This window comes from Castor canadensis, chromosome 17, assembly GCF_047511655.1.
Source record: "Castor canadensis chromosome 17, mCasCan1.hap1v2, whole genome shotgun sequence".
NCBI classification, from domain to species: Eukaryota; Metazoa; Chordata; class Mammalia; order Rodentia; family Castoridae; genus Castor; species Castor canadensis.
Window position 1 is genome coordinate 4,522,160 of NC_133402.1, and position 27,179 is coordinate 4,549,338.

General features: G+C 50.7%; 1 protein-coding gene across 14 annotated transcripts in view; it reads left to right on the plus strand.

The window, feature by feature from the left end:
* Rbfox1 (RNA binding fox-1 homolog 1) overlaps positions 1 to 27,179 on the plus strand; it is a 1,956,039-nt gene that overhangs the window by 175,102 nt on the left and 1,753,758 nt on the right. For all 14 annotated transcript variants that reach the window (XM_074060407.1, XM_074060396.1, XM_074060397.1 and 11 more), the window contains exon 2: positions 26,018 to 26,077. In XM_074060407.1, the coding sequence (XP_073916508.1) occupies positions 26,018 to 26,077 (60 nt within the window). The remainder of the gene's footprint in view (positions 1 to 26,017; positions 26,078 to 27,179) is intronic.

Consider the following 27,179-nt stretch of genomic DNA (forward strand, 5'->3'; position numbering starts at 1 on the left):
GCAATCCTGATGTCGCGTCTATGCGGAGGGCGGTTTGAATATTAAGACTGCGACCGGTCAGCAGTGAAGGACAGAACAAGAGCCACCATGCTAATGGTGGCAGAGTAAGCTGGAGTGCTCACACTCGCTTCAAAGCGACGATTATTGCTGGGTGTAACTCTGGCCACAAGGAGGTCACCGGAGGTCACAGCCCTCCCGTGCTTGGGCCCCAACAGCACATCCCAGAAGAAAACATGCAGAACAAGACGGACGCAAGCCGGGCAAGGTAGACTGACCCTGAGGGAAGTGCCAGGAGAAGCAGTGAGATCGGGGTGAGAGTTGAACCCATCACACACCTCGTGAAAGGGAGACAGGAAGTCAGCAGGTAGACCAAAGACCTGAAGCACACATGGTCCTGGGGACAGCAGAGCTCGAGACTTTCCAAGTGCATGAAGACGTTGGCCCAAGTCAGTTATGGTCGGGGCCATGAAACCAGTGTCAGCAACTTCATAAAGATCCAGGTCATGCATATGCCGTGTGGTCACAAACCAGTAAGAAGGAACTTGGGAAGGCACTCAGGGGACATTAGGGATTACTTTGAATTGACGGAAAGCAGACACATGGCATGTCAGGATGCCCTGGGACTTTGCTAAGAGGGAAATTTCCTGGCCCCAATGAGACAAGAAGAAAAACTTCCAAAGGAAGCTGAAAAACCAGTGACGATCAGAGCGGAACTGTGACAAAACCAAGAAAAACAACATAGGAAAGTCAATGAATCCAACAGCTGGTGTCTGAGAAGACCAATTAATCCACAAATGGCTGGCCAGGGTGACGGGACAAAGAGGAATTCCTAATGTGGAAGATGAATCTTGACATGAGACACTTATACCTTAAAACGACAGATCTTAAAGGTTATGATGGAAAACGAGGGTCACCTTTATGCCTGGAAATTTGGAAAGAAACAGATGAAGTGGACATATTTCCTGAAAGAGCAAACCCCCAGAATTCCCTCAGAAGGAATTTGGAATCTGATGGTCCTGTGTCCGTTTTTAAAGCTTGAAATTGGAGTAAAAATCTTTCCACAGCCGGAAAAATCCAGATCCCATGGCTTCTTGTTCAATTCTAACAAGCATTTTATTTAAGGCAGAAAAAAACCTCCTCATTTTCTTAATTAATTAATTTTTTGTTGTTGGCACTGGAATTTGAACTCAGGGCCTCATGCTTGCTAGGCAGGTGCTCTGTCACTTGAGCCACTCCACCAGCCCTGCTTTGTGGTGGTTTTTTCAGATAGGGTCTCTTGAACTATTTGCCTAGACTGGGCTCAAACCACGATCCTCCTGGTCTCTGCCTCCTGAGTAGGTAGGATGACAAGTGTGTGCCACCTGGCTACAAAACTAATTTTATGCATGCCATTCCAGGAAATTTGAGAAAGGCGTGATACTAATGTATTATACGAAGCCACCATTGCCCGGGCACCAAAACCTGACAGGAAACCCCTCGAAAAGATTAAACAGAAACTGGCAAAGCAGACCCAGCAGCATAGACAGTGTTCTGCTGTGCTGGCTTGACGTTCAGAAAGCAATTTCTGTAATTCGTCATTTTAGGAAGTGAAGTGAGAAGCCCCAGACTGTCTCCGAGGACAAAAAGCACTGGTCAGGACCTAGACCTACACCTGGCGAACAAGACGGACCTCCTAACCGAGGAAGACAGAAGGGGATTTCTCCAGCATCTCTGAGTAGGCTCCACTGCATACTTAACAGCGAGAGGCCAGCTGTTTCCCCTCAGCTGAGGGGTCAGACGCGCTGTTGTCACCACTCCTATTCTGTGCCCTGGTGAAATAAGTTATTGTAATCAGGGTGGAGAAATAAATAATCCCCGGCTTGGGAAGGCAGAAATAAATCTGTCCTTATTTGCACATGACAAGATGAGCTATGAAATCCAATAATAGCTAAAAAAGATTTTGGAACAGATAAGAGGTTTAGCACCGTGCAGGGCAAGACCGTTACGCAAAAAGCAACGGTATTTCTATACACCAGCCGTGAGCAACTAGAGATTGAAGTGAAAAAATGCCCAGCTGGCAGAGTGGCTCAAGTGGTAGAGCACCTGCCTAGCAAGTGCAAGGCCCTGAGTTCAAACCTCAGTACCACCAAAAAATAAAGAATAATATCGGATACTGAACACGGAATAGAACCGAATACTGAAGTGTGTACGGACCACGAAGGGTCTAGAATACCCAGACAACTCCCCGATCTTATAATAAGTTGAGATTTTCTGTAAGGCAGTGAAGCGTTTCAATGGATGGCCTCATGAAGAGCACACTTCCCGGCACACAGTGCCGGAGAGCTGGATGTCCACACCTTTGGCACACGCAAAACCAAGTGGACACGAAGCCTCTGTGCAGCCAGATGCACGCCAGTCTGTGGACCTTGTAGGAGACACCGCAGGAGAAAGGCGTCCCACTAAAAATCCACGAATTGAACTTTATCAAAATTAAAAACTCTACTAAAGCAATGACAGGCCACAGACGGGGAGAAAGTGTTCACAAATGTTTATATCTGATAAAGGACTTGTATCAGAAATGGATGAAGAACTTTCAAAGTTCAATAATAACACTGGACGCTGGAGGCTCATGCCTGTAATCCCAGCTCCTCAGGAGGCAGAGATCAGGAGGATTACAGTTCAAAGCCAGGCCAGACAAGTAGTTCCTGAGACCCTATCTCAAAAATACCCTTCATGATACAGGGAATGATGTAGCTGCAGGAATCTGAAGCGAGGTGGCTGAATCAAGGATGATATCCTGAGAACTGCTGTGGTATGCAGAACCGCACAGGAAAGGAGGGAAAGACTGAGTGACACATTCAAACCTTTAACAATGATGCAAAACAACCAAAAAACTTGAAAAAAACCCACAATGATGCATTAAAAAGGAAAGAAGAGAGGGCCGGGCATAGTGGCTCATGCCTGTAATCCTAGATACTCATGAGGCACAGATGGAGAGGCTTGTGGCTCAAGGCCAGCCAGGGCCTCCAACTAACAAGGTGGGCAGGGTGCAGCTGTGAGCAACCCCAGCTGTGGTGGGGGCTGCAGGCGGACTGAGAGCCGTCTGAGACCAGCCCTGGGCAAAGATGCCTGAAGCTCAGAGCTCAGGGTCAGAGCTCCTCCTTTGGTGTGTTAGATTTTGGATTCAGGGCTTCCTACCTGCTGGGCAGGCATTCTACCACTTGAGCCACGCAGCCCTTTTTGCTCAGGCTATTTTGGAGATGGGCTCTCGTTTTTTGCCCAGGTTAGCCTGCTGTAGTGTGGATGACAGGCACATGCCACCACACCCAGCTGTTTTTCCTGTTGAGATGGTTCTCACAAACTTCCCTGCCCTGGGCCGGCACAGAACCTCCATCCTCCTGATCTCAGCCTCCCAGGTAGCTGGGATTACAGGCAGGAGCCATGGGTGCCCAACTGGGAGCCCTCTTGTTGGGGTCTGGCCACCTCCCGCTACGGATATGGACTGAATAGACCAAGCAGGAAGGACTTTAGCAGCTGCTGCTGGCCTGGAACTTGTCACCTGCTTGTGTCCCTCTCCCTGGGGTGTGGCCTCGCTCAGGCCCATGGGGCTGACATCATTTGCAGACTGATAGCATGTCTCCAGTCCCACTGGTAAGAGGTGTGTCTAACTTGTGGTCCCCGATCTCATGGACTGGGGGACAGGTTGTGACAATGGGACTCCACAGAATCGTATGTAGCACTGTACTAGACATAGGGGTGATTAGTTAATGATGGATGGACAGATGGATGGATGGACAGACAGAGGGATAAACAAGGTAGAATATAAAGCTAAAGCTGTAGAAGTTCGGTGTGACATTTTATGGGTCTTTAATCACTGAGATGGCGCTGTGACCGCCAAGGTTCAGAAATCGTGTCCCGCAGAATGTAGGTGGAGAGGACAATGGGCTCCAGTTCCACTGGGGACTGGTTGGTTGATGTGGGGGTGAATAGGCAGGACAGGACACGTTTGAAGAGCTGTCCTCAACTGAGGTGCCATTTTGGAGTCTGTCCTCTGTTTGTGCCGGGCATACTTGGTACTGAGGACTTGTTGTGGACAGGTAGCTGGCAGTCAGCCCGGACCACCTAGAGGATGGGGAAAAGCCCTCACCTGGGTGACTGTGCTCCCTGTGCCCATTCACTCTTGTCCCCTCCTGCTGCCAAGGCTGGGTAGGGCCAGAGCCACCAGGTCCCCCTGGCTCCTGGCCTCACATCAATTATAGAGGGGGTGGTGCATTCTTATGTAAAATTGTGACTTTAACTCTCGCACCTGTTGTGGAGGCGGCCTCCCGCCTGTGACCGTGTGGCTGTGAGTGACAGAGGACAGGTTTGTCGGGAGGATGCTCCCCAAGTGTACTAGCTGGGTGGTAGAAGTGACACTGAGGAAGCCTGAGTGCGTGTGTGACCTACAGCACCGAGTTCCCTCTGGTCACACGCCCGGGGCTGCGGGGATCCTGGTCAGAGGAGGACTCGCTCCAAGCCTGTCATGTACAGAGCACTTGTCAAAGGGGTCAGGACCAACAGTGACAGATCAGATATGAGTGGCTCGGTGGTGGCCTCCCTGCCACTGCAGAAATTGAGCTGTCACATGAGGAAGATGAAGGTTACTTTGTTCTGTGCCTGGAGCTCCCGGGGGCAGCGTTTCCGGGTCGTTTGACTTCAGTTCAGAGAATGGCAATGCATTTAATCTTCTTTTTCCTTTTCTGAAACTTAAAGGGAAGCCATTTTCTTGTGCATTACATCCTCTGCTTGTCTGTAAGTAGACAGCGTCAGCTCCCCAGGTGGCTGCCCGCAGGTTTGCGGGGAGACATTTAGCAGGACAGCCGGTGGAGCTGGGACACATGCCAGCCCTGTCCCTTTGGAGGATTTGAGGACTGTGCTGTGCTCCTGCCCTTAAGCATGTCATGCATGGATCATTTAGGGTTTTTTTTTCTTTTGGAGGTACTGGGGTTTGAACTTGGGGCTCCATGCTTTCTAGGCAGGTGCTCTACCACTGTCAGCCACTCCACCAGCCCTTTCTGCTTTAGTTATTTCTTGAATAAAGTCTTGCATTTTTGCCCAAGCTGGTCTGGATCATGCCTTTTACTTATGTCTCCCACGTAGCTGGAATCACAGGAACATGTCACCATGCCTGGCTTGTGGTTGAGAAAGGGTCTTGCTAACTTTGCCTGGACTGGCCTTGAACAAAGATCCTCCTGATCTTTGCCTGCCAGGTAGCTGGGATTATAGGTGTGAATGACCGTGCCGGACGGTATGATTATCTTTAATTCACTGTTTTTCAGAGAGTTTCTTGGGGTGATAGGTACACAGATGCCCCACAGAAAAAGATGCCCTGTGGACAAAGTGTTCCATGGCCAAACAAGTTTGGGAAGCATTGCACCCTGTATTTCTTTCCCTCTGCTGATCCACAGCTCATGTTAGTATTTTAAAGACTGAAGATGCCTGCAGGCAAAAACTTGATAAGCCTTGTTGGAACTGGACTGTCTCCAAATTAATTTGAATGTTTGACATTTTCCAAAAGAATTCTGAGTTTCTACCATCTAGCTGGCACTTCCAAGGTGCAGAGGTGAGAGGTAAGATGAACAAAGTCGGTGTGTCTTATGTGGCCTCGTGAAACTTGTAGATGGATAATGGCAGGTAGACAAAAAACATTGAGTGATCACACATTGTGACCCAGGAGATGAAGAGACAAATGGGTGACAAGGGGGAGAATGACAGGAGGGGTAAGATGAGGAATGGCTGGGCTACCCCAAGGCCACTCTCAAGCACCAAAGCCTGAGAAGGAGGCAGGAAGAGGTGGGAAGGCACATTGGCTCTGAGGCATGATGTCATTGCTGTGTAAGGACACTGAAGACTTGGAAGCTATGTAAAGTGTCCCCGTGGCCAGAGCAGCTCCTGAGGATTTTGCAGAAGGCCTGGGACTGGGTAGGCTGTCAGGATTGGCTTTTTCGTTGTCAGAGGATTCTGAACAGGGCCCTGTGGATGGTTGACATCTTGGGTGCCTGGTTCCTGCTGTCACCTCTGACTCATGTGACTGGGAGCCTGGACTGCCACCCCCCTCACAGTGCAAAGGGTTGTCTTTGTGGCTCTTGACCAAAACCCTGAGCACACACCCAGGCATGTGACTTGTGCAGTGATGAGAGCACAGAGGTGTTGGAATGCTCCAGCAGGAGTGCTTAGACCCCCGTGTGTGAGACACCATGACAGTCCTGGGGCCACTGCTAGACCTGGGGTCCATGTCTAGGACCCAGGAGGGCTGGTGGGGTGACCTAGGACCTGCCACACTTTGGCAAACTCCTGGAAATCACAGTGGTTATTCTGAGAAGGATCTGGAGCTGACCAGGGGTGGTCAGTGAGGTCCCCAAGGCCAAGGAACTCCAGGCTTCTGGTGCGCCATCAGCCTGATGAGGCTCACAGGCCAGAGTCAGGTGCAGAGGAGGCCGGGCAGAGCTCTGGGGTGCAGCGGGGTGTATGGTGTCGCCCCTCCTCCCTTTTGGCTTGGCAAAGCACTGCGGGTATGGTTTTGATTTATAAATTCTATTAGGTGCACCTTAAGGGCCCATCATAAACTTTGATTTAGATCTCATTTCTCTTGTAGTCCAGAGGGGCTCTGGTCCCCAAATCTGAAATACAGCAGCACCTGGGATAACAAATCAGGAAATTGACTTATTTATACCCTCTTAAAACAAGGAAAACAGGGCCACAATGTTGCTCCAGGCTAACAAAACTCTCACCACCAAGAAGCCCATTGAGGGGGCAGTCTGGCCATTTAGAACCTGGCCCTGTCTGCTGCTCTGTGGACCCCTCAGACCTGGAGTCCATTTTCTCCTAGAAGTTGCTTTGTCACTTTTCCCCCTTTAGAATAGAAAAATACTCCCCAAATCTTCCTTGTCACCTGTCATCTTCTCTCCTGTAACCTTGAAATTTCAGGTCACTGCCTCCCTGCCCACTCTCAGCCCAAGTCCAGCTCCTCCTGCAGCTCCTAGGACTCCTGAGGGCAGGGGGCCCCTCCCTGGCCTCCATTGTGCCCTTGACTTTCCTGCCAGCTGGACTTTGGCCAGAGGAATCTCTTCTCTGTCCATTCCCCTCTCCATTACAGCTTCCTTTCCTGATCTGTCTTTGGCTGGATGCTCACATCTGTTGACTGACTAGCTGTGTCCCCCTGACTAGAGGGGGAGTCAGGTGAGGTTTGGAATCTTGTCTGCCTTGCAAAGCTATGGCCATGTTCCGAAAGTCTAGAACAGCCCTTGTGTAAATGGCCATCATACAGTTACCACTTGTTCATATTTGTCTCTCTTTTCTCTTGCACACTTGGTTCAAGTGTTGCCTCCTCCAGGAAAGGATGCCCTGACTTCCATGCCTTGGGATGGGTTCTCGCCATGCCTGTGTCACCACAGGACATTCAGTCCATCCACTGTTTCTTTTATTTCCCTATGTATCCTCAGCTTCAAGAGGGCCTGGATTCCTGCGTGTCTTTGGATCTTAAGGTCACTCCCATGAGGTCCGACATGGCACCCATTCTTGGTGGACGTGCAGACATTTATTGAAGAAGTGATTTCCACCTTCTGCCTCTCTCCCTCTTTTACCGAAAGGTCTCATGAGTCATCTGTGTTCAGTGTCTTCTTTTGTCTCGACCTCCTGAAGTTTGAATCTTGGATCTGCCACTGAACATCTCTGGGCATGATCCCTGGGACACCTTGCAGGCAGACCTCACAGGTTCTCTCAGCCTTCATCCTCCCTGTCCACTCTTAATCTGGGCAGCAGGAGAAATGATTAATGCCAGGGCCCAAATAGTAAAAAGAAAAGGAGTGTTCCTCCAGTGTTTTTACAACTGTACGAATCCCAGGTTCCTGTCATCTTTGTCCTCCATCACAGCTCTGTGGCTCTGTAGCTGTCTCCTCCTTGAAGGGAGTCCACACTAATATTTCCAGGAAATAGGAACAGACTTGTCTATGGCCCATGAGTAAAACCTATTTTAAAATATTGTTGATTCCAAGGACTGGGTGCAGTGGTGCATCCTGTAATCCCAGGTATGCAGGAGGCTATAGGTAGGCGGATCCTGGATCCAAAAAATAACCAAAGTAAGCCAGATGTGGTGGCTTATGCTTGTAATCCCAGCTATGCAGGAGGCATAGATGGGAGGATGAGGGTCTGAGGCCAGCCCCAGGCAAAAACTGGTGACCCTATCCAAAAATTAACTAAAGCATAAAAGGGCTGGCAGAGTGGCTCAGGTGATAGAGCTCCTGCCTAGCAAGCTGATGGTCCTGAGTTCAAAACCCAGTACCTCCAACATTCTAGGTCCTCATTAGGTGTCAAAAGACTTGGATTAAAGGTACTGCCGCATCACTGAAGATATTTTTCTCTTACAAACTGAAAAATTCTCAGTTCTGGCTTTCATATGCAGAGAGTGGGGAACAGACCTGCTCCTGGTTTCCTGCCTCTCAGATGTTTCTGGAAGCAGATCTTGGTGAACACAAGTATTGTCCCTTCATTAGTTGGGAAATAAAAATGCAAAGGAAAGCCGTCATGCAAATATCAGGCCATGTCAGCCATCAGGGCGGGACAACAGGATCAGGCTTTGAATGCATTTCCAATTTTATTTTAACATCAGACTGTGTAGGTTAATTTCTGAACACTTTGCCTCAATGCTTTCTGCCCTGGGAATTTCCCTCACTGCCATAGCTCTGTGAGTTCCAGCCTCCACGGGCCACGCGCCCCCTCCTTTGGGGGTGCTTTAGCTTTGGGCTCGCTCTCACGAGTCTCAGGTGTTAGTAGAAATTTCTTGAAGACCCTGCCTGGCCTTGGTTTCTTTTGCAACTTTAACTTAGGGTTATGACTCTGGAATTAATGAGAACTTTTCTTCCAAACGCATCACATCCGTTGAAAAATTGAGTCCGTCAACTATCACTCTTGGTACCTGTCATCTGCTCACTCGCCAGTGAACAGACCCATGGGCAGAGGATGGGAATGACCCATCCCTTACCATTGTCCTTTACGCCCAGGGAGACAGGCTCTGAGATCCTAGACTCATTTCCTCTGTGGCTCCAAGCTGAGGTCTGCCTGAACTCATGACAAGGTCACAGCCATTCTGAGCATTCAGGAGAGAGAGAGATTTGACGGGACAGATTTATTTCTGCTCCATCCAAGTTGATTTCAGAGGACACCATCCATGGCAAAGGGTGGTAATTGGGGTGGGTGGTGATCTGTCAGATCGGACCTGGCACCTTTGGCGACTCTATTTAGAAGTCAGTCAGATGCCTGAGAAAGCCCCCTTCTCTCTAGACATCAGAACTACCAAGGCCAACCTCAGTGACACAACCTCTTGGTCTTGTCACTTTTGGTTACATGTCTGCTCAGGACTCTGATAGTGGATGTGGGAGACAGCCAAGGTGCACAGAGCCATTTGTCAGGGCTGGGAGGAGAGGTGGGGTGGCGGTGGGCACCTCAGGAAGACAGCAAGATGGCAGGGTTGGTTTTGGATCGGGGATTACACACTGTGGCACCACTGGCCTCATTTCTCCAGAGCAGGTAATAGGGTGGCCACCCAATGGCATCTCACAGAAGTGCTCCATTTCCTTGTCCAGAAAGTGAGATGGGTGACAGGTGACAGTGCCTCAGCCAGAGACCTCCCATTTCCCATCCTCCTCCCTACCCATGGTCTGACTGCTTTCTGTCTTTTTGTGGTTTTATTTGGGGTACTGGGGATTGAACTCAGGGTCTTGTGCTTGCTAGGCAGATGCTCTACCATTTTGAGCCAAGGGCCCAACCCTTTTGGCTTTGGTTATCTTTGGAATAGGGTCTCACATTTTTGGCCTGGGCTGGCCTGGGGCTGTGATCTTCCTGTTTACACTTTCTGTGTAGTCGGAAATCACAGGTACATGTCACCACACCCAGCTTACTGGTAGAGATGGTATCTTGACCTCGAACCTCCATCCTCCAGATCTCTGCCTCCTAAGTAACTAGGATTACAGGCATGAGCCTCTGTGCCTGGCCACTTTCTGTCCCTTACCACACCTGGTTGATGAGTTTTCTCTGGCACTGGCACTGAGCAATGAGCTAGTTGTGATTAGGAACCACATCTGTCACCTTCACCCACCACTCCAAGCACTCCAGATGCACCTGATGAAAGGAATGGGGAGGAGGGTCTCCCTCCCCATCCCCCTGTGTGACCCTCTGCTCTTGACAGTGTCTTCTCACATTTTCTTCCCTTGAATTTGTCCTTCTGGTCCCCTTCTTGGGTCATCTCAGTTTTGGATCTACTAAGAAATGGTAATAATAGCTTTTAAAGGTTTTATCTTGTTTTTAATGGATTCATATTCTTTGTACTTATTTGTGAGATACAAAATGATGTTTCCGTTAAGTGTGTTTGTTCTTGGGGACCCAGAAGTCTCTGTGTCCTATGGTGTTGGCCACCTCTCCCAGTTCATTCCTCATTGCACAGGACATGAGTCCTTGCTCACTCCCTTCTTGCCAAGTGAGGACTGCCAAAAACAGCAGGTGTGACCCTGGTTACCTGACACTGTCACAAGGGGACTTGTTATAAACTGACAGCCACAGATTGGACAAAGGGCAGGGCTTTGCTGGCCAGTGAGTTTCGGAACCAATCCCAGTGGTCTCTCATCTCCAACTAATGTGCCACCCCCTGCACAGGCATCTCCCCTCCTGGAGAAGGAAGTGAGCATAGCGTCCTGGGGAGAAGTCATTGCTGGCCAGGACCTAGGCAGCCATGACCAGGTTCATTAGTGAATTGAATGGAATGTTTAGCTTTGGCACTGGAGAGGCCTAGAGATTCAGACGTTGGTCATTTAGAACCTGGGTGACAATTGCTCTGCTCATCCCAACAGGCAGGAGTCACTGTTGAGGCCAGGGCACACCTGAGGGTCATGGGTTCAGAAGCAACAGCAGCTATAGCTTCCTCGCCCTCTGCCGAGCCACCTCCATGATGTTTGCAAAGTCAGAAGGAAAGCTGGAGGTGATAGTGGCATGTGTAGACTAGATAGTTCTGCATTGGGATTTGCAAGTCCCCTGTCTTTCTTCATGACAACTGTGACAATGATAGAGCAGTAGTTACCCAGAAAGTCCTCAGTAGCCACCTGAGGTCCTTGCTGGTAGGCAGGCTACTTGAGGCTTCATATGAAATGAGGACTAGGGGAGGCTCCTGGAGGTGGGACTGGATGGCATCCAGCCCAGCCTGTTCCTCCTCTTCCTCTTTCTCCTCTTCTTCCTCCTTCCTCTCTCTCCTCCTCCCCCTTCTCCCTCTTCCCCTCTCTCCTCCTCCCACCTTCCTCCTCCTTCCTTCTCCTCCTTTCTTCTCTTCCTTCCTCCATTCTCCTCCTCCTCCCTCCCCCTCCTTTTTCCTCCTCCTCCTCCTCTTCCTTCCTCTTTCTTCCTCCTCCTTCCTTCTCCTTCTTCCTCCTCCTCCTTCCTCACCCTCTTTTTTCCTCCTCCTCCTTCCTCTTCTTCCTCCTCCTCTTCCTCCCCCTTCCTCTCCCTCCTCCTTCTCCTCCTCTTCCTTCCTATTCTCCTCCTCCCCTCCCTCCCCTTCCTCCTCCTTTCTTCCTCTCCTCCTTCCTCCTCCTTCCATCTCCTCCTTCCTCCCCCTCCTCTTCCTTCCTCTTCTTCCTCCTCTACTCCTTCCCTCCCTCCCTTTCTCCCTCCCTTCCTCCTCCCCTCCCTCCTCCTCCTTCCTCTTTTCTTCCCCTCCTCCTTCCTCTTTCTCCTCCTTCCCCCTCCTCCTTCCCCTTCTTCCTTCCTCCTCCTCCTTCTTCTGCCTCCTCTTCCTTCCTGTTCTTCTCCTCCCCTCCCTCCCTTCCTCCTCCTCCTCCTCCTCTCCCTCCAGCATGCTCTCTTTTTGTCCTGAGTTCATGTGTCCACCTACCCAGAGTGGCGTTTGTCAGCTCTCTAGTGCATCCATATGTCAAGAAGATAGACATGAGACACACCCCCAATAAAGAAATACAAATATCCATTTGCAAATGGTGGCTCCATATCCAAAGAACAGTAGATGTGAGGTGTGGGCTGGAGTTGGCTTCAGATGGAGAAACTAGAAATAAAGACACGGGGATGGAGTTCAGTGTGCAGCACTGCTGTGGCTCATATATGATGTACCCTGAATGTCCACATGTTGAAGTCTTGGTCCCCAGCTGGTGGCATTTTTGAGAGTGATTGGATCATGAGGCCACTAACCTTGTCAATTGGGTTAATCCATTGATGAGTCCTTAGCTCACTGGGTTTTAGCAGGTGGGTCCCCACTGGAGGAAGTGGGTCCCTGGGGGGTGTGTCTTTGAAGGATGGATTTTGTCCCAGGGACCTTCCCCTCTCTCTTTGCTTCCTGGCTGTCGTGAGGTGAGCAGTCTTCTCAGCCACACACTCCTGTCACCATGATGTTCTGCCTCACCACAGACCCGTAGCAATGGAGCTAGCTATTATGGACCGAACGCTCTGAAACCCGGAGCCAAAAGAAGCCTCTCCTTCTTGAACTTGTTTTTTTGTCTGGGTGTTATTTTGGGGGAGGCAGTTTTCCTGATTTTGGTTGATTTTCCAGAGATTGTAGAAAAGCAAGAATAAAAATATTCAGCACAATGAGGTCAAACCGCCAGGGTAGCTGTTGAGTGCTCTGAAGTGGTTTATTTCTTGTGGCATCTTAGAGAGACGCTCACAAATGAGTCACCAGACGGTTCACTGCAGACACTCGCCATCGACTCATCCCTTGCTTGTGTATTTAATCAAATTGCCATAATAAATTAGCAACCATTCATTTGGACCAAATACCAAGTTGTTCCTGTAAGTGACCTGGATTGATTTCCACATGTCACAATTGATCAGAATGGAGTGGCTTCACTGGCTGTGAGTCCAAATACCCAAACACATTCCGCTTCTCACTGTCACCTGGCCTAGCAAAAGACATTTGGCTTCTGCCCTAGGTGGCCAAGGCTCACACGTAGTTAGACTACAATGCCAAATGCAGGCCCCGGGTGGATCAGTTTTTCCAAAATGGCACGCACGGCCTTGGTAGCAAACAGAGAAAGTTAGCAGGAGCCACAGCCAGGAGGGGAAAATGGGGCATCTAGCTGTACCCCACCACCCACACCTGCGGATATTGGGCACATGTGGCCCAGGGCTGTGTCTCTCTGGAAGAATGGTGTGTGACATCACGTTATCAGGTTAAGTCTGGGGTTAGTTAACATTGAGCGTAGGTCAGGTCTTTTTGAGGCACGGAGCTCCGTGAGTTAGTCCAGAACAAATGCTAACTCAGCCAATTTCCCCCAGCACACCAGGGGGTATGTAGGGAGCTGCTGTGACCTCCACTTTGTGGGCAGGGGAAGTGGGACATCCAGAGGACGTGTGGTCACTACCCTTAGATGGTGATGGCTCTTGCAGGTCAAAGTTCAAGGGCAGTTGGATGTGTGCATCACACACGGGGTGTGTTTGAACCTACAGGTCTGTGTTGGAGTCTCGGCTTTGTCACTTACTAGTTGCACCTCCATGTCCTCGTCTGCAAAATGGGATGATAATCCTGCTGACCTCCTAGTGTGGTTGTCGGGCTTAGTGAGACCATGAGAGTTAGACACCAGCCGGTGGCTATGTGATTCCTAGAATTTTCCATTTGATTTTCTCCTCTAAAATAACGAGTGGCACCGCTGTCACACACAGCCTTGGGGACTTTGCTTCTTGCTGGAGAGCATCTGCTCATTAAGACTCTGGCATGGCCTTGGTACTCCACGAACTCCGCCCATGTCTGCAGTCTTAGCCTTGAGACAGAATCTTTGCTCCTCACTTGTCCCGGGCAGTGAAGGGACCCGTCTTCAGTGGTCACAGCTGAGACCTGGGACCCTTTCCTATTTGAACCCTGGAGGCCAGTGCCCTCCATTCTTCTTTGGAAATTCCATAAAATGGGACCTGCAGAACTCCAGCCTGAACGCCTTCCCTGTGGTGACTTGTTGGGAAGGCAATGGCTTAATCCATGGGGCCGAATGGAGCCCTAGAACGCAATCATTCCACGCTGTGTCAGAGCAGGGAGGCCTGGACAACAGAGCTCAGGAACTCTCCCTGCTTTGGGGGTGTGCCCAGCTATTACTCAGCCACGGAGCTACGCCCACAGTGTTTATCCAGCAGCTGTTGTGTTCACGATGCCTCTCTGACAGTGGGATGGCAGCCATGAACACAACAGCAGAAATCCCTCACTCATCCCACTGTATTCCACACCACGAGCCCTCAGTCCTGCTACCATGAACCTTTTCAGACAGGTCATCCTTTGCTGAGGGGACACTGCAGGATGGTCACCAGTGTCCCTGGTCCCTGAAGATTCCTGGGCCACCCTGTCCACAGTCCTGGCCACCAAATTCTTCCCAGACATTTCCATATGGCCCCCCAGGGATTAAGACCCTCCATGGCAGAGAACGAGTGCCCCGTGCACAGGAAGGAGACAGCCTGTAGTGTCTTGAAGACGAAAGAAGTGGGGGGAATGACAGGGGACCCCAGGGTGGGACTGGTAGTGCTGCAGAAGGTGGTGAAGCAAAGTGTCACAGAGGTGAAAATGGAGCTCACACATAAAGAGGCTATGCAGCCTTGGCATCTGGGGCCTAGAGACTGGGCAGGGGCAACCAGTGTAGATGAATGTGTTTGAAATGCAGTGAGCAAGGGAGCAGGGCACCCGGGCAGGTGGCAGCCAGCCAGCCATGCAGGCATCTCCTCCAAGCACTTGGGAGCTATGGGAGCAGGAGAGTGGCACAGGGTGGCGTTTTATGAAGGACACTCTGGCTGCTGTGTGACCAAAGCACCGGGAGGGGCAGAGGCAGGGGAGGGACAATGCTTACACAGACCAGGGTGATGGTGATGGAACTGATGGGAAGTGGGAATTTTGGTTGTTCTGGGGGTTGGGCTGGGGTCACACGCCCGTGGGTTGGAGGTGCCGTGAGAGGAATTGGAGCATGAAGGCTCACTCTGGGGCATTCCATGTGAGAGGTGCAACAAGGCAGGAGCATCAGGGGTGTGTCCCTGGGCAGCTGGCGGCCATGCTGCCCCTTCTGTGCAGCCTCAGATGGGACAGTGAGCTCCCCAAAGACAGCTCCTCTCTGGCTTTCCCATGATGCTTGGCTGAGCTGCTCACTCCCTCTCCTACCTGCACCGTGATGACTTCAGGACACCTGCTCATGTGCAAGGGGACCTCTATGCACATCTTGGCCATCTGTGTCACTGTTTCCGGCTGAGGAAACTGAGGACCAGGAAGAGAAGTCAGTTTACGTGGTTTGACCCGACAATAGCTGCTGGTGGCGTCACCTGGGCTAGACATGACCTGACCGCCTTCCTGCTCTGCATCAAGCTTCCTTGTTCTCACTCTGCGGTCGGGCCACATCTCGGTGCCACTCCTGTGTTTTTAACTTCAGAATATCCTGCATGGCCATCAGTCCATGCGCCTCTGAGCTCTGGTTTAGGGAAGTCTGGGGACTTTATGTGAACTCCTGAAATCATGTCACCTTCTCATTCTGCTGGAAGGCATCGGATCCAGGAAATAGTTCCTGAAGCCACAGGTGAGTTGGAGAGAGGGTGGCTGGGCTCTGGCTGATAAACACAGTGCTACATAGATTCTGGCCCCGTCCCCTGGCTAGGTAGATAATGAATGGATAATTTAACACTTTGTGATAATCAGAGTCATCTACCTCATCGCTCAACAGCCTCTGCTCAGGGAGTGCACACGGGGTTATTTTGTTATCACAGAAGTGACTCTGTTTTATGAAGGGGACATATTTCATCACAATTATGAAGTGCCTTTTATCCTAAAAGCATCTGTAATTTCTCTCTCTGAATTGTCTATTTATTAATTTTAATTCTTAGAAATCAGGTATTGTGGAATGAATGAATTTAAGGAAAAGAAAATAATTTTCATCACCATCTTCACCATCACCACCACCACCATAACCTCACCATCACCACCATAACCCTAACCATCACCACCACCCCCCTCACCATCATCACCAAACCACCACCACCACCATCACCATAACCTTCACCATCACCGCCACCCTCACCAACATCACCACCTCACCATCACCGCCATAACCCTCGCCAGCATTACCATCACAACCATCCATATCACCATTCCCGTCTCCATCACCACGGTCTCCATCATCACCGTCACCATCACCACCACCACTATCATCACCACCCTCACCATTGTAAGCATCTTGTCACTCTTGTCAGCACTTCTCCCATTTATTGCGTTAACCTGTGCCTCCTGGGCTCTATTTCAGTGATCACCTAACAGTTCTGCATCAGGCAGGTACAGCTTGTCTCATTTCCTGGGAGTGTACACACCTGGACCTTCCTTGCCCAAAGCCACCAAAGACTGTTCCCACAAACTGCAATTTCCTGGCATCTTCTCCTGTCTGTTGGCAGTGCAGAAGCTACCTGTCCCCCAGGTGAAGCTTGCAAGGCACGTGGGACAGGTGGCGTGCTATATTTTGTGGTTGTGTTGCAAGACACTGATCAACCTTGATGGTTTTAGCTGGGCCAGCTGCCTTTGTGTAACACAGGAAGGAGAGAGGATGCCTTCTCTCCTTGGCATGGGATGAGATCCCTTCTTGGGCTGGAATTATTGCCAGAAAATGTGACGCCAGGCTGCTCGATTCTCTCTCATTTAAAAAGAATGATAACATCGATAGCTGGCAACATGTGGGATTTGTAGCAAGCAGGCGCCGGTGTTTATGCTTTGTGTGTGTGAGTGTTGGGGGGGGGGTTGGTCTGCTCTTTTGGCTGGGCAGGGTTGGGGGTTTCCAGCAGTTTCTTTGATGGAGTCCTATTGAGATGTTCCTCATATTTCTCCTTCTTTTTCCTTTTCTGTTTCATCCCTGCCTGTTTTTAATTGATTCCAAACTGCACGTCCACTGACCAGAAGGGTTTAAAAAGTCAGGGCAAGTTACCTCATCCAGCCACTAGAGGAACTAAGCTTTTCATCTGTCAGTACTGCAAGTTGCTTAACTGGTTAGTGACCTGTTCCCAACTTCCTAGATTAGTTCCCTGAAGACAAGTGTCCTGGCCTCTTTACTGCCAAAGGTCCAGATGGAGTTTTGCATTCCCAGGAACCAATTTTAGGTTGTTTCTGGTGACACTGCACACCGACCAACTCACCTGTGTCCTGGCCTTTCTTGAATTCCATGGTGGAGAGCTCCCCTCCCACTAAAGTCCACTTCTTGAAGGCTCCCGCATGGGAGGCGCTCTCAGCAAGCTGCTCCATTTCAATGTGGTGGGGACAGGGAGCTGCTGCCTGCACGCTTTAGCACTAAATAAACACAGCAGAGGCTTTCCAGACCTGTTATTGATTGGCTGCTAAGGAGTTATTAAGTTCCAAGAGTGGCTTATTACAGCACTTGGCCAAGATGGAAGAGGAGTTAAGCCTGAGGATCCACTGGGAGCCATTGCTAGGCTTTTAGCCCTGTGCTGATGCCTGCCCCTCTCCTGCTCCCCCTCTTCTTATCCCAGACCCCCTTCCCCACCTCCAGGGTGTCTATGCAAGATGCTGTCAGGACATTACCCAGGTTGGTCTCTCTCTTAATCAAATGTCCCTAGGAGGCCCGCAAGCATGTCTTCATAGAAGCACACATGTCCCCAAGTTAATCCTCAGGGTGTTCCCAGAGAAAACAGCATGGCTTTGTCAGGATCCGAAAAGGAGCCAGCACTGGGTGTAATCCCGTGAGGCTGAGGCAGCTGGCTCTGTCCCTAAGAGTCCCCTCTTTGTAGTGGAATCAGGTTGGGGAGGGGTTAGGGTGGCACAGGTCTGCTTTGGGGCTGGGCTTACCTCCTCACTCTAACACGGCTATGTTAAAGCAGTGAGTGACATCCTCCTCAGCGGGCATTTGATGGAGTGTAATGGGCTTCTCTGTGGCTGTGGAATGACCACGAGCTCTTTTTTTGCTGGGGTTGGGGCTGAGCTCAGGGCCTCTCACTTGCTGGGCAACCCCTCCACCACTTGAACCACCGCCCCAGTCTTTTTGCTTTTACTTGTTCGTCAGATAGGGTCTTGAGCTTTTGCCCCAGCAGGACTTGGACCTCAGTCCTCCTACCTCTGGCCGCCAAGTAGCTGGGATTACAGGCATGATCTCTTCACTCATCTTTGTCCATCATTACCTGCCCTTTGCTGCCTGGCCTGTGCCTTGCACACCAAGTGTCTACAAGTGGTGTTAATCACCATTCTGGTTTTTTTTTTTTTTTTTAGTTTGTTGTTTCGCTTTTTAAATCCTTCTTGCTTCTCATCTGTTTTGTTTATTTATTTATTTATTTTTTTCATTTTTCTTTTATTATTCATATGTTAATCACCATTCTGTAACTACAGCTTTGCAATCCCCCGAGGCCAGGAGGGTCTGGAATTTGCTGTTATGGATTTTAGAAAGGCAGTGTTGTGCTGGATTGTGCGTGACACCCAGCAAGGCTGGGGCAGCCTTCTGTAATGAAGCACCTTCACGTTTCAGCATTCACACTGAGTGCGAGAGACTAGTGGACCGATAGCGTTCTTCAGTCAGACACAAGTGAATGTTGGGTGTTTCTTTTGGGTCAGGAAGAACCTCACATTACACCAGGGGAAATGAGGTCAAGGCAGATTCAAGAATATAATTTCAAGCTTGACCTGGCGGTGAATACCGGAAATCCCAATGATTTAGGACATTGAGAAAGGAGGATTGGGAGTTGAAGGCCAGCCGGAGCAAAGGAAGCAAGACTCTGTCTCAAAAACAAAATAAAAACAAAAGGGCTGAGGGTATAGTGCCTTATATGCTTGAGGTCCTGGGTTCAAATCTTAGCACTTGCGAGTCTAAGATGGGAACACCCCTGGAGCACAAGAAGTCAAGACCAATCTGACTTCTTGTTTTTCTGTTTCAGGTCTCAGAAACAAAAAGCAGAATCAAATTTCAGCACTGGGCGGGGGGTAGCTAGGTGGTAGAGCGCTTCTTAGCATGTGCGAGGCCCTGGGTTAGACCCCCAGCATGGCAGAAGCACACAGCTTGCCCGGGAGGTTTTGAGTATTTGTAATTTCTCGCAGATGCTGTGGGATGAACTCACTTGGTTATACTGGTGAAAACCAGCTTGGCCTCTGTTTTATCTGATCATCAAGGTTTCCTATTGGACTCTGTGTGTGTGTGTGTGTCTGTGTATGTGAGAGAGAGAGAGAGAGAGAAAGAGAGAGAGAGAGAGAGAGAGAGAGAGAAGGACCTTGGATCCCAAACTCCACAGGTACACCTGTGCACACTCTGACAGTAGAAGTTATTGGCTGGAATGACAGACTTGTCAGCGTTAAAACACGAGAGGCTGATGGGAGGGAGGCGCGTCTGTGGCTGTGGGTGCCCGTGGAGAAGCAGGCGGCCTTGTTTTATTCATTTTGCGCTGACAGCTGTTAGTCTGAGCCCTCCAGGTGCTCAGCAGAAATTCAGGGCCCTCAGGGAGCCCTCTGTGAGGTGCCACTTGTGAACCGTGTTGGAAACAGGTGAAAGGTCTCAGAGGTCCAAGTGCATGAAACACCCACACCCCGAATTCTCCAGTGAGGTCACAGCTGTGCCACCAGTGTGCACTTCCCCAGGGGTCCCCCAGATGCTCCTGCAGAAAGTCCTGATCACCCTCTGCCACCCCTCTACATCCCCAGTCCCAGGGAGCCCCACTTTCTGACCCCTCCTCCCTCCCCTCCCCTTCCCTAGTGTCCTTACTCTTGGATGCCCTGGAGGCCCCTGTAATGTCCTCCCACCCATCCCTCCATCTGTCCTGCCTGTCCCCCAGCATTCCCTGTGGTTAGCCATGCTCTAAGAACCCCCCTTCCCTCTCTGAAGTGCTGACCCTGATCCTTTGCAGGGAATTCCCCTTCCCTGTGCCAGGGGGCTTGTCACCCCACTGCTCCAGCCACCTCTTGTCACTGCTTGGTTCTTCCTTAGGGGACACCTTCCCTGACTTGACGTACTAGGTAAGGTCTCAGATCACTGGATGTGACAGTTTCCCAGTTAATTCATTAATTCCCACCCGGGCATCTCCCACAGCAGCCTGTGCCCTTCAGCCTGTGTCAGCTCCATCCCCACCCACCCCATACAGCTGTCCTGTCACGGTGGCTCCTGGAGGACCCACCCTGGCTCTGCTTCCTGGCCCTGTGGCAGGGACTCCTCTGCCCTGGTTTAACTAAAGGTGACTTTCTGGGATTCCTGCCAAGGACAGCCCAGAAAAAAGCAGTTGAGAAGATGGCAGAACATGGATGTCGTAACCATTTTAATTCCATTCTTCCAGGAGGAGTTCAGGACAATGGTGCCAGCTGGGTCCTTCCCAGTTGCTTCTGACCGGGGGACGAGGACAGGCCAACGATTTCCTAGGAGCAGCCAAGAGAGGGGATCTTTCCTTCACTACAAGGCCTTTGAGGAGGTCTGGGGTGTGTTAGGATTTAGGGGAGGTCAGCGAGCATGGGGCAGGAGGGATTTTAATGAGCTGGAAAGGGGTGTCTGTCTTCCTGGGTAAACAGAACAGTGACGTTCGCAGCTGGCACACTCCACTTCATAAGATCCAAAGGAGAACGGGGGGAGCAGCCTCGGATTCGTATTTCAAGCTAACACATGTGATTGCTTTAAAACTCTGTTAGTCCAGCCAGGCATCCAGCCATAATCTCAGCTCCTCAGGAGGCAGAGATTGGGAGGATCATCGTTCATAGCATCGTGTGCAAAAAGTTAGCGAGATTCCTTCTCAACTCACCGGCCAAGTGTGGTGGTACAAGTCTGTAATCCCAGCTGCTCAGGAGGCATAGGTAGGAGGATCTTGATCTGAGGCTGGCTCTGGATGAAAATGAGAGTGCCTACTTGAAAAGTAACAACAGCTGGAGGCCTGGAGCACCTGCCTCACAAGTGTCCCCAGATGTGGTCAACTCTGAGTCCTGTGACCGGTGACATGTTCAAAGACCCCAGTCCTGGACACATTCCCCATAGGTGCAATGGGTGCTGCTCTGCAGAGCAGAGGACTGGCTGGGTGGGTTGTGGGACCTGAGCCACTGTGTCCCCGAGGACGGTCCTTGGCTGTGCAGCTCAGTGGACCTCAGGGGAGCCGCTGGGCCTTTGTTAGCACCAGAGGTGTCACACAAAGGGGATGCAATGCGACACCTGGGAGGACAGGTGAGGTGTCGGGCTGGCCTTTGTAGAAATGACAGGGCAAGGCGGTTTGGGGCTGCCTGGTATCGTGGCCTCCTAGGGGCATCAGGTTCGCCTGGGCGTCATTGACAAATTGCACACCCAGTGATTACGGCCATTGGTGAGGCCAAGGCTGCGGCAGTGTGTGTGAGAGGGCTGGGGACGACTCGCTCTTTATAGGAAATGTCCCAAAGTTGGGCTCCCCACCTGCACACCCACTTCATGGCACTATTCATGACAGACAGGTGATGGAATCAGCCCAGGTGTTCATTGACTGATGAGAACAGATAATGTAGTGTATCTATACAGCGGAGTACTAGTCAGCCATAAAGAATGAAATTATGTTGCTTGCAGCAACATGAATGGAGCTAGGTATTATCATGCTCATTGAAGGAAGCCAGAAAGACGATGTCACATGTTCTCTTTTTTTAAAATTTTGTTATTATTCATATATGCATACAAGGCTTGGGTCATTTCTCCCCCCTGCCCCCACCCCCTCCCTTACCATCCACTCCGCCCCCTCCCTCTCACCCCCACCCCCTCAATACCCAGAAGAAACTATTTTGCCCTTATTTCTAATTTTGTTGTAGAGAGAGTATAAGCAATAATAGGAAGGAACAAGGGTTTTTGCTGGTTGAGATAAGGGTAGCTATACAGGGCATTGACTCACATTGATTTCCTGTGCGTGGGTGTTACCTTCTAGGTTAATTCTTTTTGATCTAACCTTTTCTCTAGTTCCTGGTCCCCTTCTCCTATTGGCCTCAGTTGCTTTTAAGGTACCTGCTTTAGTTTCTCTGCATTGAGGGCAACAAATGCTAGCTAATTTTTTAGGTGTCTTACCTATCCTCACCCCTCCCTTGTGTGCTCTCGCTTTTATCATGTGCTCAAACTCCAATCCCCTTGTTGTATTTGCCCTTGATCTAATGTCCACATATGAGGGAGAACATATGATTTTTGGTCTTTTGGGCCAGACTAACCTCACTCAGAATGATGTTCTCCAATTCCATCCATTTACCAGTGAATGATAACATTTCGTTCTTCTTCATGGCTGCATAAAATTCCATTCCACATTTTCTTGATCCATTCGTCAGTGGTGGGGCATCTTGGCTGTTTCCATAACTTGGTTATTCACATGTTCTCTTGCACGTGTGGCATTGAGACCTTAACAAAATGAATGACATGATGGTAAAACAAAGGGACCGTGTGGGGATGGGAACCAATGGGAGGAGGAGAGTGATGGGGTGAATATAATCAGTTATTCAAATGATGGGTGAAATAATGAGACCTGTTTAAAAAGCGGGGGGGGGGGACAGGGACACGGAATACTGGGTGAATTTGATCAAAGTACACGGTGTGCATTTTGGGGCTATCACCATGAAACTCCTTTGTACCACACATTAAAAAATAGGCTCCCCCATCTCCTGGGTCCCGGACACACCATCAGAAGCCACTGGGGTCACATTTTTGGGGTCACATCACTGATGGCCATGGGTTGGGGTGTGAGGGAGGAAATGTGACCAAGCCACGGGCAGAGTTTTAAGGGACGTGTCCTGTGTGCTGTGGTCAGCTACCTGACAGTCAGGTCCCTCCTCAGCTGGTCACCCTTGAGTGTGTCACTTGACCCCTCTGAGTCCATTTATCACCCATAAAATGATGGTGATGAGATTGGGTACAGTGGTACATGTCTATAATCCCAGCATTCAGGAGGCTGAGGCAGGACGGTGTGAGTTCAAGGCCAGCCTGGGCTGTGTAGCGAGACCCTGTCTCAAAATAAAGAAGATGATGGTTCTCTTGCTGGAAGCTGGTAGCATCGTGACTTCGGTCTTTAGGAGGAAGAAACTCACAGACAGAGCTCAGCATGTCGCTGAGATGTTATGGGGCCCAGCCCTGGTTCCTGAGCTGCTGGGCTCGCTCTTGTTGATCAGGACTGTCAATCAGCTTTGCGTTGCCAAGACGAAGCACCCGCAGCTGCTGCCTGTATACAGAGAGAGGGTTTATGTAGCCCGCGGTTTGTAGCCACAGGACATTGGCCCAGGTCTCGGGTACATCACACCGTGGCACGCAGCAATGGCAGAAGCAAATGACCACAGGGACGGGATGAGGCCACCCAGGCTCTTACGCCAGCCCTCAGGAGGACTACCAAGACGTCCCCAGAGAGCCACCTTCCAATCCCCCTGCAGAGACCTGAGGACAGGTTCCACCACCTCCCAACAGCGCCACCTGGAGGCCAGAACCTTTAATCACACGGGCCCTTGGGTCGACACAGAGGATTCTCAAACTTTGCAACATGGGGTGCTGCACAAAAGTTTGGCACACTCCACGGAGGACTGGCTAGAAAGTCACACAGCTCAGACGTCATTTGAAGTAATTTTATGGGTGCAGAACTCTGAGGCTCAGAGAGGTTGATTAACTTATCCCAGTCACAGCCAGCCAGCCAGACTCATACCTGGAACCCAGCTCTACCTGGCCCCCGTGCAGCTCCCTGTCCCCGCCCCTGTGCTGGTGTGCTAGAGGGTCACTTTGCTGGATCTGGTTAACCCTGCCTAGTTCAATTTTGCACTGCAACGGGTCCAGGCTCTGGTTTTCTGAAGCTTGCCTCCTGATGTCTTAGACAGCAGCGCAGTGTTTCAAAGGAGATTGAATGTTACAAAAAAGGTGTTATTTGGGCTAAATTGACCTTGAAATTGATTTCTTTATTTTATGACTTACTGAAAGGAGATTGATACTTTTTCCCCCTTCAGTCTGAAACAATTTATATGGTAATAGGCAACATAGTCAGTCAAATACAGGGCAGGTGGTGTTCCAAGGGGGAAAAAAACCATGGTGCCCGCTTACACTGGTTCCTTTGCCCCCGGGAGAAGAAGAGACTTTACAGGGAGCTGATTTTTGTCTCTCAATTTAGCAGTGTGGGGTGGAGGAGCCCTGGGTGACACTGACAGGACATGGTCGAAGTTGGGAGTTCGAGGGCAGCCTGAGCTCCCAGCTGAAGGTCGATTTGGGGTCAGGCAGGTGGATCCCAGGTGATAGGAGGATGAACTTGGGATGCTGGCTGCTGCCATGCTGGGGACAGGCAAGGGATGGGGTGGTGACCGCCCAGGAGCCCTGTGAGAGGAGATGGTGGCCTGTGGACTTCTGGGTGTTGCCCTGAGGTCCCTCCACCCTGGTGTCACTTGCTGCCAGCTGGCATTGGCTGAGGGCATCTCAGCGTCTGCCTCGCTCTTGGGATGGAGTCTGAGGCTGCATTGGCCCTGCTGGCCTGGGACCACAAGGGGACAAGAGAGCTGGTGTGCTATTTATTTACATTTCCTGGTACAAATCATTGCAATGTCGCCTCTGAGGCTGGTGTCTCTGCCTTGACACCACACGGCAGGACCCTGGTCTCCAGGGTGATTCTAAATTACTTCCTGCATTGTGTGACCTAGGGTTGTTTTCTCTTTCATTCTTTTTGCTTGCAGAAAATGTCAAGAAACGAATCCTGACCCCATGGGTCCTGGCTAGTGTTCACGAATTTGTTGTTGTCTTTTGGTGACATTGGGATTTGAACTCAGGGCCTCACTCTTGTAGACAGGGGCTCCAGTATGTGAACCACACCACCAGCCCTTTTGCTTTGGTTGTTTTTCAGGTAAGGTCTTGTGGTTTTGCCCAGGCTGGCCTGGACTACAGTCCTTCTACAATCACAGGTATATACTACCATACCGGGCTTATTTATTGAGATGGGGTCTCAGTAATGTTTTCCCCTGGGCTGGCCTGAACGGTGATTCCCCGGAATTCCATTTTCCAAGAAGCTGGGTGGGATTACAGATATGAGCCACTGCACCCCAGCTTTTTTTTTTTGAGACAGGTTCCTGCTATGTAGCCCAGGCTGGCCTTGAATTCTTGATCCTCCTGCCTCACCCTCCTAAGTGCCGGGATTACAGTTGTGTACCACCATCCCCAGCTGAGGATTTCTTAGTGTGCAGCACAGGAAAGAAGGGGCAGGCATCGAGGCAGGGGTGACTCACCTGGGGTTTGCAGCACACCTGCTCAGTTCCAGCCACAGGCTTCACATAGCCTGCTGGGTTCCTGGAGTAGACCCCTCGCCTCTCGGCAGCTTCTTTGCTGGGAAATGGGGCTGTGGTGAAGACTCACCTCTTGGTGACCTCGTGAGGGTGAAGGGAGAGGGTGCTCAGAGAGCATTCAGCACACAGCCCCACAGGTGCTCCATGCAGAAGTACTTAGCACACAGCACCGCAGGCACTCTGCTTGTGTGAGCAGTGCTGGTAAGAAGGCAGGCAGGTGACCCTACTCAGTAGCTGGCAGCTGGGTGTAGCTTAGGACGCCTGTGTCCTTGGGCTGGGATGGAGCGTCTATACTCACAGAGAGACCTAGACCAGCACTGCCTGATTGAGATGTCAGTAGAATCACAGAGGCAATTTAAATTTTCCTAGTAGTCACATTAAAAGGTTAAAAAAAAAGCCCTGATGAATTTAATTGTAACAATACATTTAGTTTTTACAATTTATAATATATTTATACTTTTAAACAGCACTGTATTTTATAGATTCTTGAGTATTGTCATTCTGACATGGAATCGATATAAAACACTAATGAGCTGTTACTATTAATGAAATATTTCATATTGCTTTTCTTCACGGTGACGTCAAAATCCAGTGTGTGTTTTATACTCACAGTACATTTCCATACAGACTGGCCACATGCCTGGTGGCCACATGAGAAGGACTGGACCCCCGCAGGGGACAGGTGCAGACACGGGACACCGTGGGTAACTATGGCGCCACGTCTGGGGTTCCCCTCACACAGGCTCCTGCCCTCCAGAATTCTTATCCCATCCTTGTTCCCCAACCATCTGTGCTTTGTCTTTGCAGGACTGCCCGTGTGAGAAGCTGGCTGTCCCCTCCCATGCCAGGAGCAGTCCCCAAGGCTCGGTAAGTAGAGGCGTTTGCCCAACGACTTGAGTTGAGTGACTTTGTCTGAGTCACGGGCGGTGTTTGGTTTTCTTTGGGATCTGGCTGGAGCAGGAGCTGGGTAGAAGCGGGTAAAGTTCCCTGAGCACTTGTCAGCTTCTCTTAGGAGCCACCCAGGCCTTGTCCCCAGCCTCTGCTCTGGGATGGGGAAGCTGGGTGCCACTGTCTGAGGAGGACCAGGGCCCAGTGGAGAAGAGGTGTGGCCAGCGGGGTCTGCAGTCCTGGTGTGAGGACCCCGGCTGCAGGAAGGAGCTGGAGGACGTTCCTGTGGCCTGGTGGTCCTCATGGTGCAGACAGAGATGTTGGCACATCTTGGGGGCTGCCACTGTGCCCTTAGACTTGGAGCCTTTGGGTGTCTGACTCTGGGTGATGCCAGAGGTGGCTTCCTGTGCACTGCCATGTGTCACCTGTGGAAATAGTGGCCAAGAGGCTCCTGCCCTGATACTTCCAAAGTCTCCCATGCCACCCTTCAGGAGTGCAGTGATGGGTGACGTGCCCCTTCCGTGGGGTCTGTGGGCTGTTGGTGACCACGGGGTGGTTCATGATGCCTGAGGGCCATGTTGCTGTTTTATGTCGATCTTCTCTATGTCGACAGCAAGCGATTCTGGTTTCCACTTGTGCTGTTGCTATGCAAATGTTTAATTAATTTAAAAAGTGGCTGACTTAAAAATGGCGTGGGAGTCGTGCAGTGTGCTGGTGATCAGTGAACGGTGGGGACTAAATCATTTAGCTGACCTGGACCCTGCCCACTCGTGGGTTTCAGTGCATGCTGGGGTCTCTAAAGGCCTCCATCCTTACTCCCAAAAGTGGGTTTTCATAATGGACCTCAGGATGCTCTCCTGAGAGGAAAGTTTACCTGTGCTGCTGGAGAAGGGACGGGGCTATGAGAGTGACAAGCCCACCCAGGCTCTCTTGTCCCACTCTGTAGTTCACGTTCTCCATGTCTGTTCTCATGATGTCCTCTCTGGCCCCACCATGTGGGTAGAGAGAGCCACACTTGGGTGAAGCAAAGGCCCTGTGCCCAAGTCACTTGGCCTGGACCCACCTGCTGACCCACCCTGGT